At 38.9% G+C, this 18,501-nt stretch overlaps 1 protein-coding gene across 2 annotated transcripts; it reads left to right on the forward strand.

The window, feature by feature from the left end:
* Nucleotides 1–480: 480 nt before the first annotated feature.
* Nucleotides 481–14,485, forward strand: efemp2a (EGF containing fibulin extracellular matrix protein 2a). 2 transcript variants are annotated; one of them, XM_051859944.1, is made up of 12 exons: nt 541–721; nt 3,345–3,414; nt 4,836–5,065; nt 5,278–5,326; nt 6,293–6,505; nt 7,070–7,192; nt 7,978–8,094; nt 11,151–11,270; nt 11,389–11,508; nt 11,591–11,717; nt 12,300–12,495; nt 13,583–14,485. In XM_051859944.1, exons 3-12 carry the CDS (start codon nt 4,970–4,972, stop codon nt 13,742–13,744), a joined length of 1,323 nt encoding a protein of 440 aa, XP_051715904.1. In that variant the 5' UTR covers nt 541–721; nt 3,345–3,414; nt 4,836–4,969; the 3' UTR covers nt 13,745–14,485. The 2 variants fall into 2 exon arrangements, with proteins under 2 accessions (XP_051715903.1, XP_051715904.1); XM_051859943.1 differs by lacking the exon at nt 3,345–3,414 and having other exon boundaries at nt 481–721.
* The last annotated feature ends 4,016 nt before the right edge of the window (nt 14,486–18,501 follow it).

Consider the following 18,501-nt stretch of genomic DNA (forward strand, 5'->3'; position numbering starts at 1 on the left):
TAACAACTTTTCCAAGTAGACGTGCGTCCTATCCTCCCTTCTTTCGCTCTACCCTCGCCTCCTCTGTCTCTCTCTCTTTCTCTTTCTAGTTTGCTCTCTAATTTTTGTCTACATTCCACTAGCTTCTCCCAAGCTATAAATATCCAGCCGAATGAAAGGAACAGAAAGAGCGAGAGACCGAAAAAGATGGGAGAGATGAAGGGTGACTTTAGGTGGAGGGGAAAAGAGAGAAAGAAAGTTGTAGGCTGTGGGGGGCGAGTTTAAATGAAACCAGGTGGGGTCTCTGCCTTGGTGTGTTTGTGTGTGTGTGCGTGGGGGCTGGTTCATATGTGTGTATGGAGGGGGGTTGGCTGAATCTGTATGCCGTTTTTTCTATCGTTGAGCTGGACACATTTGGAATTTCGGAATTTGGGCCACAGACCAGGAATTTTCATCCTGGGGGGTCAGACGAGGGGGGGTCGGGGGGCGGAGGATGGCCGTGCAGGGGGGCTGTATGGGGGTCGGAATGGGCTGTCCCTCTCTCCTCTCTTCCGTCTTTCTCTCCCTTGCATACATTCACAGTCCAGCTGTCCGTCTCCACACTCACTCTATCAGGCTGAGGAGTGAGGACAGAAGAGAAGACGTGCCACCACTGCACAGAAAGAAGCAAGAGAGGGATCCACCGGAAGAAAAGAAGAAAAACCACTGAATTCAAGAACATAGCAGGAAGAAAGCCCGGCCTGTGAGTATAGCATGTTTACGAAAGAAAATCTAATATTGCACTGTAATATAATGTCATCTTGTACTCCCAATAGCTGTTGTTTGCATGGGGTCTTTGGGCCATTGTGGATCTGCTCATCTAGCTAAAGCAGAAATGTCAGGCTGAATTGAAGTTATGTCACAGACAGTGGGGCAAAAGGAGAAAGCGATAAAGGGCAGACTAAGGAAAATTTCAACTGCCCGGTTTGCTCCAGGCTGTTTGAAGGGCTGCACACGTCACGCTCACTCTCCACGACTACAGACACCACACAGCAGTCTAGAGAGAACAATCAATCACATTATTCAGCAGATTCCACATCTCCTACCATATCGTATCATCTCATATCTTCCAACTTTCTATGCTCATACATAAAGTGTTGTTGTTTTTTCTCAGCATTTATTACTCAACCATCATGATGGTTTTACACATCTCTACATGTCTGAAGTGTTGCAAAACTTTCCAATCTCTTTTCCAACCACTGTTTCACAACCAGACTAATGCCATTGACTGTATGTTGTTACTCGAGCCCTGCGGACGTAAAATGGGTGACTTTGTTTAGATAATGTTGCTATTTTTAAAGACAAAAAGCTGATTCATACTAACTCCCGTCAGTTTATATGAGCTGGTTTGATGTGAAAGACGCAGCAGAATGGGAACATTACGCAAAGACTCCCAAAGGTTTCTGAGGACACACAAAGGTTGGGGAATTTGTGGTAACACTTGTGTTTATCCGAAAGCGTTTTGGCCTCCTTTTGGAAGCACAGGTGTTGATATAAGAATGAAGGCTCAATAAAATGCCTATGTGACATCAGAACAGGGAACACTGCTTTACTGTACTTACATAGGCCACTGCTGTTACATAATTTTGTTTATGTGTTCTGCTAATTACTTATGTTAGATGTTTTATTTTATATGGCTGGATACTGACTTGAGCGTTCATTTAAAAGCAGAGAGTGTGACAGAGAGCCGGGATATATCAGACTGGGGGCCTCTGTTATAGACACATTAGTATTTGGTATTTGGAAATATTCATTTGTCAGGGCAGAACTGCTAAAGTAAGCAACATGAAAGTAGTGAGCATCACTGATGACCAGAAACAGTCCAGAAGTTGTATAATGTATACACTACCATTCAAAAGTTTGGGGCCAGTAAGATTTTTTTTAAAGAAATGAATACTTTTATTCAGCAAGGATGCATTAAATTGATCAAAAGTGACAGTTAAGACATTTATGATGTTGCAAAAGTAGCACAACTGTTTTCAACATTGATAATAATAAATGTTTCTTGAGCAGCAAATCAGCATATTAGAATAATTTCTGAAGGTTCATGTGATACTGAAGACTGGAGTAATGATGCTGAAAATTCAGCTTTGATCACAGAAATAAATTACATTTTAAAACATATTCGCATAGAAAACAGTTATTTTAAATTGTAATAATATTTCACAATTTAACTAGTTTCTACTGTATATTTTTCCAAATTAATGCAGCATTGGTGAGCAAAAGACCTTTAAAACAACAATAGTGTACTTGGCTGGTTTCTAGCTGTCATAAAAGCCTAAGACAATCTTTAATCTTCTGGATCCAGTAACACTGTAGCAATTTAAAAACCACTGAGTCACTTCAAAAACATTAATGATTGCTGTTTAATGATGTAAATGGTTCCACATCTATGGTTCCTCTGATAGGAGACTAGTATGACACCTGTAAGAACTGACCCTAAAAAAATCACCATTTGGAAAATTAGCTAAGAAACAATTATTACACGTGTCTTTGTAGACAGACATGTTGTTGGGGCCATAAGGGTCCTGACATAAAAACCCCACTTAAGTTTGCACAGGTGGGAGGTAAAGAGGTAATATTCATAAAATTATAAATGCACCAACCAGCAAGGTTTCAAACTGGACCCTGCATGAGTGCTTTGGCCACCATGTCAGATTTCAAGTTTAATGCCCAGCTGAGCACACTGAGTTAACCGTAGACATGACACTGGACCAGTGTGAGCGTGTTTATAAGGTTGAGAGAGAGGTAGGAGGAGAGCGTTTGTCATTACATGTGTGTGGTCCCTGCAGTGGTCTGCCCATGAAGTCCGCTCTTTATTACTTGTGTTATTGGCGGTCGTATAATCACTGCAGACTTTACAAAAGTCACGGTACTACTAGCAGCCAACCAAATGTTAAGCAAATAGACGTGCTGTTTCCCATCCAAAAGCACATGGTGCATCTGAAGTGCTCCACATTTAATAACAAGTAGCCATACAATGACCTACTGACTTATTTGCCAAAGAAAATGATTAAATACCTCTAAAAATAGTAGAAGAAATACTGGGACTTATACGAGGGCATTCTGGGTAACCACTTGACCTTTCCAGTGAACCTTGGGGGGGTTCCCGGGAATGTGATACTGTGGGAAACGCAGTGAGTGTCCGGCTGACCGTTATTCAGAGTGGTGCCCACATCCTCTCCGCTGGCATTCCAGAAGGTCAAGTGCCACTCAGACAACATGGCAGACCATGTTACCCACGCCTCCACACTGCCCACACTCCGGCCAAGCGACTGAACCGTGCTCTCACTGACCTCAAGTTTGTTTATCATGGTTGATTTCAGGTTTTTCCCAGTCCAATGCAACACCACAGGGACAGCTGTGCTTCCAGATTTTGCAGAACGCTACTTAACTGTAAGTAGCATGTAGGTCAGTCAGTAAGAGTGGGTAATTCACACAGATGAGAGATTTGTGAGCATGTTTGGATGTCAGTGTGTTTGCGTGTGAAATCGCAAGTGTTTCTTGTATGGTGGCTACAATAAGTTGCTTGAATCATTTCTTGCGGTTTGGGAAGAAAAGCACAACAGTTCTATCTGGAGGCTGATGCAGCTGAGATAGAATGTGCAGATTTGCACGTCATCCTGCGGTTTGCGGTTTGTCGCACTGAGTCAACATGACAATACTTTTAGGCTGGACTCTCTGAACTCAAAATAAACAAAAAAACCCCCTCAATGAGCTACTGAATGTCTCTGTGTCATGTTGGAGCAGCTCTTGTGTTTCCATACTGAACCTGCAAACGCCGTTTGTGTGCAGACTCTATGTAAATGTCAATGTATGTGTGTATTTACAGAAAAGAATGCCAGGAAAATAGTGCTGCATTTTAATATGTTTGTATGATATTTTGTTCTGTGTAAACTGAACAACTATTCACTCCCCTCAAAGCCAGAAATGTTTTATAAGAATTATAGTTAATATTTCAATTTTTCTTGTGCTGTGTAAATGAAGAAAGTTTTTATTCAAAGTAAATAGTGAATTTATTTGGTTACCCTTTGGTCAAGTTTTTTCCCAATTTGCTAACAACATTAACGCATTAGGTATCATGAATTTAATAATCTATCAGTATGTATTAATCTAGGTTAACGTTACATATGCTATTACATTGCTCACGTGTTCAAAAATTGATAATTTCATAATTAATAATTAAGGATAATTATTTAGTTGTAGTTAATGATTATTAGGCTAACAATTCAGTATAACGATCATTTCAAATGGTCTACATTCACATTAATTAATGTATTAAAAATGAATTAACAATGAACAATAAGTTATTTTATGTTTAGCATATACATTGCTATTGGTACTCTGTGAAGTACCTTGTAGTACTGTGTAAATATCATGGTACATGAACATGATTAACATTCAGTGCCATGTTATAAATCATCTAATACAACAGTACTTTTGTGCACAGCTAAAGATCTTAAAGTGTCCACAGCAGACTATGATGAAGTCTTGTTGATTTTCCTTCACGATATTACCCAAATTGTCAATAGCTGCAATTTTAATACAACCACTAGGGGGCCTCTGGTAATCAAGTAATTTCAGCGGTCATGTGTACTGAGTGAGTGAACACCACTCCGGTAAATGAGAGATCCTGACCTTTTACAGTCTATGGTCCTGACATTAGAGTCTGATATCTGCTAAATAAAGCCGAAATAAATCACAGTCACAGACCTCCATCCTGACTTTTAGTTGTGATTAGTACAGCGGTATCACTTACATGTGTGCTTGAAGCTTGTTTCTGAAATTTTCTCAAGCTGTTTGTTTCTCATCCACAGGTTTCTCAGTGAACTCTATCGCAGCCTCATCGCTCTACCAGCGTGCGTGCGCGTGCACATCTGTCTGATCCCAACACTCTTGGAGGTGTTTTTGTGTCTGTGCTCATCAGAGCCTGCTGAAGGTGTGTGTGAGGATGCGGCCCGGGTGTGTTTTGGTCTTTTGTGTGTGCATCTCTGTGTTTCTCCGTCGCGCTATTTCACAGCCACCCACAGAAACTGACACCTACACGGTAAGGAGGAACGAAACCTTCCCCTGTCTCTCTCTCTCCTTTCTCTCTCTCTAAATAAATCATCATAAACTATGTTACATCATTTAATATCATCTTCATATCTTATATTACACACAGGCTACAGTACTGTGTGTAGATATTCGATTTATAGTTATAAATACCTAGCCAATAAAACGTTATATGCACTAATTCATGTGTTTTTGTTTCTATAGGAATGTACAGATGGATATCACTGGGATCCACAGACTCAGCACTGCAAAGGTAAAACATCTTCAAATTCAAAGGGTCCCTATGCAGTGTTCAATGCTAAAAGAGGCAGAGAGGCTAAAAAAATTATATACAGTAAATACACATAATGTGTAAGTATATAAATTAATATACACTACTGTTTAAAAGAAATTAATACTTTCATGCAGCAAGAACACATGAATCAAAAGTGACAGTAAAGACATTTATAATGTTACAAAGGATTTCTTTTTAACTTTCTGTTTATCAAATAGAATTAAGCCATATTAAGTTTCCTCAAAAATATCAAGCAGTACAACTGTTTTCAACATTGATAATAATAAGAAATGTTTCCTTGAGCAGCAAATCAACATATTAGAATGATTTCTGAAGGATCATGTGACACTGAAGACTGGAGTAATGATGCTGAAAATTCAGCTTTGATCACAGGAATAAATTATATCTTAACATATATTAAAACAGTTGTGCATATATTAAAAATAGAAAGCAGTTATTTTAAATTGCAACTATATTTCACAAGATTACTGTTTTTACTGTATCAAATAAAGGTAATACTTTATTTTATAGTGTCATTGTTACATATGTTACATGTAGATACTATAGTAATAACTGTAAATTATGCATAATTACATGTAACTAACCCTAAACCAAAACAAATCCTAAACCTATAGTAAGTACATGTAGTTACGTAATATTACTCAGTACTTAGTGTAACACAGTGTAACAAAGACACCTTAAAATAAAGTGTAACCCAAATAAATGCAAAAACTTGAACTGTAGTGTATATTATTGTATATTTAAATTAATAAAATTTTTCATTCTGTAAACTCTTGACTGTTCCAAAAGTAGTTTAAAATATATAAATATCTTCTTAACTGTTACGTGACCCATGGTCATGATAATGGCATTCAAACAAAGTTATCTAGTGTGCTTTTTACCCACAAACACTTGTGTATCCTGCTTCAAATATGTGTCTGGCAGATATAAATGAATGTGAGACAATCCCAGAGGCCTGTAAGGGAGAGATGAAGTGCTTCAACCACTATGGCGGGTACCTGTGCCTCCCTCGCTCGGCCTCGGTCATCCCTGCCCCTGATCCGCCCAACCAGGTCCACCCCAGCCTAGAGAACACGGCCAGCGAGTCATTCAACTTGTGCCCTCCAGGTTTTGAGCCCCAGGGAGACAGCTGCGTGGGTGAGTGTGTGAAAACGAGTGTGTGTTTTCAGAACAGGTGTCAGACAGCCTGTGAGTGTAAGTATTGTAATCAGTAGCATGCCTTTGTAGAGAGTCATGTGTTTCCGGATCAAAATGCAAATCAAAATCAGTGTTGTGAATGGGATGGTGGTGGTGGTGGTGGTGGTGGTGGTGGTGGTGGTGGGGGGGGGGGGGGGATATTGCAATGTTTTAGTTTCGACTGTTAGCGCTTGAATGACTCAGGCACAAACAGGTGGTCAGGGGAAACGCTCAGACAACTGTGGGAGTCATGCTGAAGTCTTGGCAGGGGGCTGGTCTGCAGGGGGTCGAAGAATTTACTAAGACTGAGGTATCCCAGCTGTCGTCTACCGTCAAAAGGAAGCGGATACAGATAACGTTACTTAAGACGTTACTTCCCATGAGCAGTGAACCAATAAATGCTGCAATAACTACATTCCAGTGTTATGCCAGATCCAATGCTATAAACTGAGAAGAAAAGGAAAGATAATAACTGAGCCAGAGATGTGTCCATAATAAATTTCCATGATTGTCTCACAAAAACAGATGTGGATGAGTGTGAACGGGACAATCACGACTGCCAGCCCAGTCAGCAGTGTTTTAATACAGAAGGCTCCTTCTCCTGCCAGTGTCCAGATGGGTATCGCAAAGTGGGCACAGAATGCATCGGTGAGAAATGAAACGCCTGTCTAATTTTGTAGCAATACAACAACATCTTTATTTATTCATACTCATGTCGCTCTAAGCCTTCCATTGTGAAAAAGAAGTTTGCTTCAATGTCCTGATTGTGCACTTGTAGAGTACTTCAAATCTTTATCATGTGATGTGAAGTGCTTGATTAATTTCAAATAATAGTTAAAATTATAGTTATTATACTTTAATTGTACTAAATTGCAACTTCATCATTCCAAATGTGTACTTATAAACATATGTACACACATTACACACAAGTTTCAATAAAAATTACATTTAAATATATTGTAGTTTACCATAAATGCTTGTCAGTACATTTGGCTGTACACTTAAGCATATATTGTTTTTTTTTAAAAAGTGTATTATTTGCATAATAAGTTCTCTTTTGAAAAGTATGCTAAGGTGTACTTTTTCCACAAGGGTTTCTTTGTTTCAGAAACAGTTCAGAAATGACACAAATCAAGAGTATTACAAATGGCTTGTGGATATTGCAAATCTTTTAGGTATTATCTACTCCAGATAGATAATACCTATCTGTAAATCCTTTTGAACCTTAGGAATTTCTATACAATAATACAATCAATTCAATTTACTAAGTTGTTCCCATTGTTAAGTCTCAGAGTGGCTACCACTGTTTGAGCGAAGTGTGCCTTAAATAACATAAAATGGTGATATGATCTGTCATTGTCTGTCCAATCATACCAATGAGGAATTAAAAAAAATGCATTTGTAATCTAATTTTATGTTTTCATACTTTTCAGACATTGACGAGTGCCGGTACCGCTACTGTCAACATCGCTGTGTTAATGTCCCTGGCTCATTCTCCTGCCAGTGTGAGCCTGGTTTCCAGCTGGCTGGCAACAATCGCTCCTGTATTGGTAAGCCAACCCACACGTTACTCCCACGCCCCGTTTTGCCATACCCTGAGTCATAGGCCAACCCACCCCACACACACACACACACACACACACACACACACACACACACACACACACAAGCACTCAGAATCCAAACCCACGTACTTACACAACTCCATCCTACACCTCATTTTCTTTGAGTAAGAGCCAAAATATAAACCAGTAAAAGAGCACTTTGTGCAAGGAGGAAAACGAAACATTGAGACATTAAAGTCAGTATGAACAGTTGTTTGCAGCACATTTTACTTTTATAATTACATGTATTTCCAAGTGAAACAGGATATTCAACATGAAAAAAAAAAGTAGAACGGGACTTTGATTGGAATTGTTTGGTTAATAGCCACTTTGCTATTTAAAGTCCCCCTGTAGTCAAAAATTGTACCCCTTAAAACTCATCTTTGATCAACAAAATGACATATTTAAACGTTTTATTTTCCTGTGAAAAAAATTCTTCATGCCTTAAAATAGCATGAATGTAACTCTATACGCGGATCTATGAATATGCTAATTAGCCCCGCCTCCACTCATTCACATGACTCAAAAGCCCAGAGATCCACTCGGTGGTCAACTTACTGAGGTAAACCCTGCACAATGGTATCGCTTTTTACGTCGGACACATAACGGTAATTAATATGATTAGCCTTTGGCTTGACTACGTTATCAAACAGCTAATAATGAGTCGCTAATGTTACACAAACCATGTTCCCGTTCACCATGTCAGAGTCAGACAGCTGCCTTCTAACAATCAGTATCCTTTGAAACGCTTTGAACACCTCAGAACGTCAGTGGAGAAAGGCATATAGTTCATGACATATCGGAATATACATCATACATCCGCCATAATGCTAAATCTACCCGATTTTTCATATCAACAGAAAAATATACTGGGATAACCTTCTTTTAAGACTCCCTTGCTTCAGAGCAGTCATAGTTAATGATATGCTAAAACCCGCCCGCACATTGATGTAATTACAAGGTAGTTTGTGATGTCAGAAACACCAGTGATTTCAAACCGTGTCATTAGATCAATGCAGTTTTAAAGAGAAAATACTCAGCAGTGGTGTTGACTTATGAATTTGCACATGGATTGTCTTAAAGCACCACATAGACATATAAACTAGGGATGGGCATTTTTGGCAATTTTTCATTTCGATCATCGATAGGTTTCAAAAACGAGCAATCGAGTACTTGGGGGGCGGGGCATGGCCCATGAATGTTAAAAATAAAAATATGACATGAAAACCTGTCTATATAAACATGAACATGTGATTAGAACACTGTTAGATTATGATTATGATGCACCAGTGTTATTAAGAAGCATCTAAAAGGAATAGCTGCCTGAGGTGAAGAGTGACTTTATGCTAATAAACTGAAGCCCGTTCTATGACACATCCTATGATATTAATCAGATAGCTCAGATACATAACATAGACGTAACATTATAACTTGTATCTGCATAAAAGGATGCAAATGCCAGTGAACTTTAAGTTACGCACTATAGCGAGAGTGAGAGAGCTCCCGCTGTGATGCGCTTTCATGACAGCGCGCTGAAACATGGGCAAGGACAGAATTTACTATAGATTTCTATAAAGTTCTCATTATAATGCTATCTTTATGGCAGATTTTTGTATTATTTTCATCTACATTATTATTATTACAACTTTCATCTGCAAAAATGTTTGCGAATGCAAATGTGAGCTTGACCGAAAGTGGATTTGCGCTTTAAAACGAAAGCCAACGAAACAAAAGCACAACAAATTCACATTCTATTAGGCTACATTAGTGTCACTATTGTAATTTTTTATTTATTCTAATATTTCAGCAATATTTTGGATTCAGTTTGCACTTTCTGATCAACCAAAATGTTATTTTACAGTATGAAAATCACTGATGATCATAGGCGCCGATTTATGTTTCTGCCGGTGGGTGCCCACTCTCAATGAGAAAAAGCACGTTGAGTTTTTGTGACAGGACAAAGTTTGAGTGTGTCCAAAAAGAAATCCGCAGATTTCAGAGAGATTCGTGCTCGTGAATTACATGGATGCGTTCTCGCGTGCGTTACAAATACGCTCTTGACATTAACGAAATAGAAACTGCCTCAAATGGACTATAAAAACGAAAAGAAAGCCGTGTCTGAAGGCTTCAATCGATTTTTATTGGTTGAAATGAAATGAGAATATCTTGTGTTTTTCCGTGGGTGCTCGACGCCTATGCTGATGATTATTGTTAAATTAATTGTGAATATAATTTAAAGGATATTTTCAGCACAAGATAAAAGCTTGGCGCTGCACAGCTTGCACTGAACTGTATTTTCATCTATCTTGTCAAAATGAAGCCAGACATTCTCTCTCACGTCTTTCGACGCATGCTGTGGCAAGCTAAACAATCAGAGCTCAGGGCGCCGCCCAAAGTGCTGCTATAACCAATCAGGTTAAACAGCAAAAAAAAACAAAAAAAAACATTTCGATCATCGTTTACATGATCGATCGTCGCTGTCACGGTCGAATACTCGATCACTGTTGCACATCTCTAATATAAACAACATTAAAAACTTGATTTTCACCACAGGGGGACTTTAATGTTATCAAGTAGCCTGAAAGGCCAAAGTAATTTCAGTAGAAAATGAAAGTCTTTTTTTTTTTTTACTTTTTTCATTACAAATTTGTCATGTTGATTAAGTCTTTTAATTTAAAATTATTAGGGTGTTATTGTTATTAATATTTTTTTTGTCTGTAGAATAATAGGACGTGGCCCCTTTAAGAACAGTGTGCCCTTCACTTTTTTCTCTCCCGGGGGAGACAAAATTTGCAACAAAAACTTTTCTTCAGAACTTCATTTAGGGTATCATTATGAACTGAGTTTTGATTTGCTTAGCCACTTAAAATTATTAAACATTAATGGCAACAAAAATGGATTATCTGATTGGCTTTTTTTAGTAACTCCAATCCTTCACTGCTTGCCTTACGCTCAATGTTTTATATATGATCCCGTCTGCTTTGTCATTCTGTTGCACTCAGATGTTGATGAGTGTGGCATGGGGGCCCCCTGCAGTCAGAGGTGTTATAACACGTACGGGACGTTCCTGTGTCGATGTGAGCAGGGTTATGAGCTGGGGCCAGATGGATTTGCCTGCAATGGTAAGCTGGGAGTAAACACAACCCAATGTGAAAAACAAAAATAAATACACATATTTGTGAAAAATATTTATGCATCTTACAACTGGAGCAACTGATCATATTCATTGTATGTCTACAGACATAGACGAGTGCAGCTACTCCAGTTACCTTTGCCAGTATCAGTGTGTTAATGAGCACGGCAAATTCTCCTGTGTCTGTCCTGATGGCTATCAGCTCCTGAGCACACGCCTCTGCCAAGGTTAATGCTCTCTCACTGAACACTCTGCTTCCCAATTCACTCAGGAAAAAAGATAGACACTCTTTATTTTCTTTCAATCCAGACATAAACGAATGCGAGACAGGAGCTCATCAGTGCTCTGATGGACAGACTTGTGTGAACATTCATGGAGGTTACAAATGTGTCGACAACAAAAGCTGTCAGGAACCCTATGTGCAAGTGTCCGAAAAGTAAGTGAACAATTTGTAAATACCACAAGCACTTGCAGGCTATTCAGTTCACACACAGTTATGAGAGATATTTTCCTCTTCATTAATTGTCTATAGTTCATCAGTAGTGTCTATTTGAGACATACCTGACATGGTTTCTCAAATCGCCCGGTTTATTTTTCCACATCTCAGGCCAGTTCTTGAGTCTGTGCCTCTGAGCATGTCTCAACATTATCTGCAAAGTTCCACAAGCTTTTAATGAATAACAGGTGGTCAGGCATTTCTGAAGAAGTATCTGGCTAGATGGATGGGATCCAAAATTTTAAGCCAATTTGCTGGACATATGGTACACATTCTTCTATAATTTGGTACAGTTGTGGCTAACACAATCATTAGTCATGCAAAAACATGACCTAGTGGGTGAAAACAATACTATTTACTATATTCAGTTCAATTCAGTCTAAATCAGTCCAGTCCGGTAAAATTTTGTTTATACATTTCAGAACAGATCAGTTCAAATCTATTCAGTTCACTTTCGTGTAGTGCTGAAACCTTTTACAGTAAATCTTTCCTGACTGATATCATTGTCTCTCTTCATTGCAGTCGCTGTACATGTCCTGTCACAAAGCCCAGCTGTCGAGACATGCCCTACTCCATTGTGCATCGCTACATGAGCATCACATCCGAGCGCACCGTCCCCTCAGACATCTTTCAGATCCAGGCCACCAGTGTCTATCCTGGAGCCTATAACACCTTCCGCGTCCGCTCTGGAGATGACAATGGAGATTTTTACATCAGGGTATGTTTTAAGTTTTAATTACTGCATATTCTGAAAGAGTACCTTAAATTGGTGTATAATATTATTATACTGAAAACTGATGTTCATTTTGGTTTTTGGTTCTTTTAGCAATTAATTAATTAATTAATTAGTCTTGTTTTCTAGTACAATGATGCAAACACCCTCAAAACAAGCTAAATTTATGTCTTGAATAAAGTTACATTTTTCTTACCCCATTGGCAAAATATGTTCTTGGTCTTCTTGAGGTTTTTTATATGTTTTAGAAATTCTCTTATGCTCACAGAGAATGCATTTATTTGATTGAAAATACAGTAAAAACAGTAGTATATTAGTAACAGTATTAACAGTAGTAACAGTATATTTTTTAGTATTATTTGATTAATAGAAAGTTCAAAAGAGTGTTTTTTAAAAAAAAAAAATAATTATGTTGTAACAATATAAATGTCTTTACTGTGACTTTTGATCAATTTAATGCATCCTTTCTGTAAAAAATATATATATATTTGTGACCCTGGACCACAAAACCAGTCGTAAGTCGCACGGGTGTATTTGTAGCAATAGCCAACAATACATTGTATGGGTCAAAATGATCTATTTTTCTTTTATGCCAAAAATCATTAGGATATTAAGTAAATATGTTCCATGAAGCTATTTTGTAAATTTACTACTGTAAATATATCAAAAATGTATTTTTGTGAGTGGATATGCATTGCTAAGGACTTAATTTGGACAACTTTAAAGGCGATTTTCTCAATATTTTGATTTTTTTTGCACCCTCAGATTCCAGATTTTCAAATAGTTGTATCTCGGCCAAATATTGTCCTAACAAACCATACATCAATGGAAAACTTATTTTTTCAGCCTTCAGATGATCTAATTTTAAAAAAATTGACCCTTATGACTGGTTTTGTGGTCGAGGGTCACATATAGTTAAAAATGATATAAATGGCAGTGTATATACAAATATTAAAAGTCACAGTTCATGAAATCAAGAAGACTTCTTTGATTAGTGCCATCAAGACTAATACATTTCTCACACAGCCAAGTTTTGGAAGTGACCTTGTGCCTGTCATTTGCCTTTCCTCAGCAAATCAACAACATCAGTGCCATGCTTGTTCTCGCCCGCGCCGTGAAAGGCCCCAGAGAGTATGTGCTGGATTTGGAGATGGTTTCTGTCAACCCACTCGTGAGCTACCACACCAGTTCTGTCCTGCGCTTAAACGTCTACGTTGGGCCTTATGCTTTTTAACTGAAAGAGATGCCTAGAGAGGGAAAAGGGGTGGAAGAGTGGAAGCACTGATTGATTCATCCAACAAGGAGGGCTTATGAGCTGGATATGTCTGCCAAATGACAGACATCATTTCCAAGATTGTACAGAAGTCATTCTCACGAGAGATGTACCAACCTATTCAACTTCTACATCGTAGATAATAATAAAAAAGGCTATTAGAGACAGGCACTATATTTTAAGGACAAAATGTCTACAAGATAATAACTCACTATATTGTGTCATATGGAAAATGGCAAAGTTACCAGCTGCACTATGACTACAAACCTGCTGTACATCCTATGTAAACTGTCTTTTGTCATTTATAAATGCCTCTTTCTCAGGATGAGGGGTGCAGCTCTGCAGACTAATTCCTCTGGTTTGCTCTTCCAGTTCAGAAGTCAGCAATAATAATTAATCTGTCCTATTCAAATAGATGTAGCGATAACAATATCAAGGCTGTAAAAAATATCTCTGTATGTTCTTAGTGTCAAAAGCTTCTATTAATGTTCCACTATGTATAATCCATCTCTATTGTTGTTATTCATTGTTGTTATTCAGTAACCACTCAGTCATTCCAAACCTCTACTCCACCACCACCATCAATAATGCTCACATTATTTTGTGTTGGGTTTATTTTATTTTTTTTTATACCATGCTGCCATTGTTGTATTTTCGATCCTGGATTTATTACTGTAATAAATTTGATAAGACCATAAAAAATCTGGCTCCAGATCCACATATGTTTGCATTCCCACAGGGATGTTTTCTTGGCATTTCTCAGCTATGCGTCTTCTTCCGCCTAATGGAAAGTCTCGCTCACGTGCCCTGCTTAACCCTTCCACCCACCCTTTCGATCTCTTGAGTCATCTAACGACGGGATAGACTGGAACCCCATTCAGGAGCTGTCCGCCTCTCCGCAGCCTTATTACCACAAGCCTGACAAGAAAGAGAACTGATTTAGAGGTGATAAAATTATATATATCCAGTATAATCTACAGCATCTTGCCTAAACTATATATGGAAAATGTTAAGGTGGAACACAATGACGATTCATTTAGTAAAGTAGTAAGCATTATTCCAAAACTCAATCCTTTATAGTCAATACTAATGTATTTCCACTGAGTCACAGATGCAGGTTAATAGAGCTTTCTGGATCTGATCCTGATCCAAAACTAGCAGCAAGAGGGCCCTTTCTCAGAATGGCAATGAGAACTTCTCTGAATGGAATTACAGAGGCTTGAATCATAATGGAGTTATTGTACTTGAGGCTAATGGGGTAATGATGTCACAAGACTTAGAGTACAAGATTGTGTGAAGGACGTGTTCTTGTTAATGTTAGGTTGTGCAAAATATTTAAATAGCAAAAAATTACATTAACGATCTAAAATGCGATATTACTATAAATGCTATATTATATTATTAGAAATGCTATATAATATAATATAATATTAGAATTAAATGGTCCTCCTTTGACTGAAATTGAACTTTTATTTTAAATGTAGACAGTTGTAGTATATATCAGTATATATTGTAATATTTATATGTTGTATATTAAAATATTTTACTTAACATTAATTCCAAAAAGTATGCATTTAAACAATTTAATTTATCAGTTTAAATATTTTGCACAACCTAATATGAACAAGAACATCCATCCACCCATTCTCCAAACCACTTATCCTCTATAGAGTCTTAGGGATACTATATTGTATTATGTTAATATTACATTACTATATTATATATAATAATAATAATTATTATTATTATATATTGTATATTATAGTGTATCTGCATTAAAGGATGCATATCGCTCTGTTCCATGTGCAACTTTGGGTCTCTTGATCACTATCTGGTTCATCTTATACTGACCTACAGACAGAAACTGATATCGGCTAAACCTGTAACAAGGACTAAAAAGATGGACCAATGAAGCAGAGCAGGATTTACAAGCCTGCTTCGAATGCACTGATTGGACTGTTTTTGAGGCTACTGCCACTGATCTGGACAAGCTCACAGAGACTGTAACATCATATATCAGTTTCAGTGAGGTTATGTGCATCCCTACCAGGACTCATTTAACTTATGACAATGGCAAACCGTGGTTTACTGCAAATCTCAGACGGCTTCATCAGGCCAAAAAAGATGCCTACAGGAATAGGGACAGAGTCTTGTATAAACAGGCCGAAAACATACTGACAAAGGAGATCAGAGTGACTAAGAAACTACTCTGAAAAGCTGAGAAACCAGTTTTCAGCCAACGACCCTGCATCAGTGTGGAAAGGACTAAAAGACATAACCAACTACAAGACAAGCTCCCCCAGCACTGTGTCGAATTAACAACTGGCCTACAATTTGAATGAGTTTTATTGCAAGTTTGAAAAATCCGGTCTCACACCCCACACCAATTCTGACCTTCTCTCAACGCATTCATTAACACCTCCGGGAACCAGTGAAAAGGATGCATGTTGGGTCTTTCGGAAACAGAAGACAAGGAAAGCACCAGGCCCGGACGGCTTTACACCAGCCTGTCTGAAATCCTGTGCTGACCAGCTGGCCCCCATCTTCACAAACATCTTCAACAGATCACTAGAGCTAGGCGAAGTTCCTTCCTGCTTCAAATGCTCCACCATCATCCCCATCCCAAAGAAACACAAAATCACAGGACTGAATAACTACAGACCTGCTGTTTTAACGTCTGTGGTCATGAAGTCATTTGAAGTCATTGTGGATAATGCAGTCAACATGGGACTGCACCACATCTGGACAAACCAGGGACTTACGTGAGGATCCTGTTTGTGGACTTCAGCTCAGCCTTCAACACCATCATTCCAGAGCACTAAGCACCAGAACAGCCAGACACAAGAAAGGTTTTTTTCCTCAGGCCGTCTACCTCATGAACAGTTAAATGCCCCCACTGGGTAATAAACATGTGCATTTGTGTATAAAACATACATACACCGATCAGGCATAACATTATGACCACCTTCCTAATATTCTGTTGGTCCCCCTTTTGCTGCCAAAACAGCCCTGATCCGTCGAGGCATGGACTCCACTAGATCCCTGAAGATGTGCTGTGGTATCTGGCACCAAGATGTTAGCAGCAGATCCTTTAAGTCCTGTAAGTTGCGAGGTGGGGCCTCTATGGATTGAACTTGTTTGTTCAGCACATCCCACAGATGCTCGATTGGATTGAGATCTGGGGAATTTGGAGCCAGCCTTCGCTCCCCACGTGCATCAATGAGCCTTGGCCGCCCATGACCCTGTTGTCGGTTCACCACTGTTCCTTCCTTGGATCACTTTTGATAGATACTGACCACTGCAGACCGGAAACACCCCACAAGAGCTGCAGTTTTGGAGATGCTCTGACCAAGTTGTCTAGCCATCACATTCTGTCTACTGTAGAAGCTTCTGTCACCAAGAAAAATTCCTTGTACGTGTAAGCATACTTGGCAATAAAGCTCTGAATTCTGAAAAGGGCTCTGCAGGGCTGTGAGGTATTATATTAAATTATATTATGTCAATAATATACTAAAAATTTGTGTTCTTTGGGTTAAAACTATGCCTTTGTTTTAACAATTTTGTTCAAATATTCATAATGTTCAATTTATGCTGCATTACACAAGTACAGACTGACCTGGAAAGCAAAATCAAGATCATTCCAGAATCAAAGATACATTCAGACTATTTGCAGTCAGTCATGAATGCAGTTCTAGAACCTTCTACCTGCCATCGACAGCATCACTGCTTCCGTTTGTTCTTTAGCAGCTTTTCAGGAGTGACCACTTGTACTGATCAATCACAGCCGAAAAAAGCAATGGGAAAATACCCACTTTTGCGTTTCATCATCCCCGGCGCTGCTCACCCATCCCACTGCTATCTCCAGTGCTCTGTGCCAACAAACACACACATACACAGAGTTCTACCCTCTCTGAAACAAACCAGTGATGACTCATTCCCTGCAAAGTCTTACATAATCACAGGTCTAAAAACTGACTCTGGTCTGCCACATGGGGGCAGTGTAGCACACAGAGTCTAAGGCCCAAAATAGAAGAACTTGAAGTGATGGAATCTTGCAGCTGGTTTTGTAACCTAATTGTCCAGTGAACCAGATTCTTTACCTCCTTCCTGTGAACTGACTGGCTACATGTTCCCGAGCTAGACTGTACAACTGTGAATGGCATCTCATACAAGCATGTAGTCAGTCACACACACATACACACCTGAGAATCTAATATAGGTGAGTAATATAACATGGCACATTCATTTGTAAACGCAGATGGACACAGATGGCACCAGCATGTTCTTCGATCATTACCTCATAGCAGAGATCATGATAGATACGTGTTCTTTAGGAACGGGGATGTATGTGGGTGAGAACGTGGCATTCTCACGCTGTTTCCTGTTGGATGGCAGACAAACGGTATACCCAACTGTGAGCCAAACGCAGGAGCGAGATGTGCTGTACCCACCCAGCAGGCACAGAGAGAGAGAGGAGGGCTGATGAACTCTGCCAATATGCCTCCGCATGTGGAGGTGTCCTTCAGAAAGGTGTGTGTGTGTGCATGGGTGTGTGAAAAAGTTATATATACTGACTTATGTGTCATGGTGTCCTATGGAGTGGAGGGACACTCTACAGTTCATGCCAAATGTGACCTCATTTATGGGTCAGGAACAGGTGAGTGGGTGGAGTGGGAATGGACCGGATGTCCTGGGATTGAACTGTCCTTTCTGATCAT

The sequence above is a fragment of the Ctenopharyngodon idella genome, chromosome 14, assembly GCF_019924925.1.
Source record: "Ctenopharyngodon idella isolate HZGC_01 chromosome 14, HZGC01, whole genome shotgun sequence".
Lineage (NCBI taxonomy): Eukaryota > Metazoa > Chordata > Actinopteri > Cypriniformes > Xenocyprididae > Ctenopharyngodon > Ctenopharyngodon idella.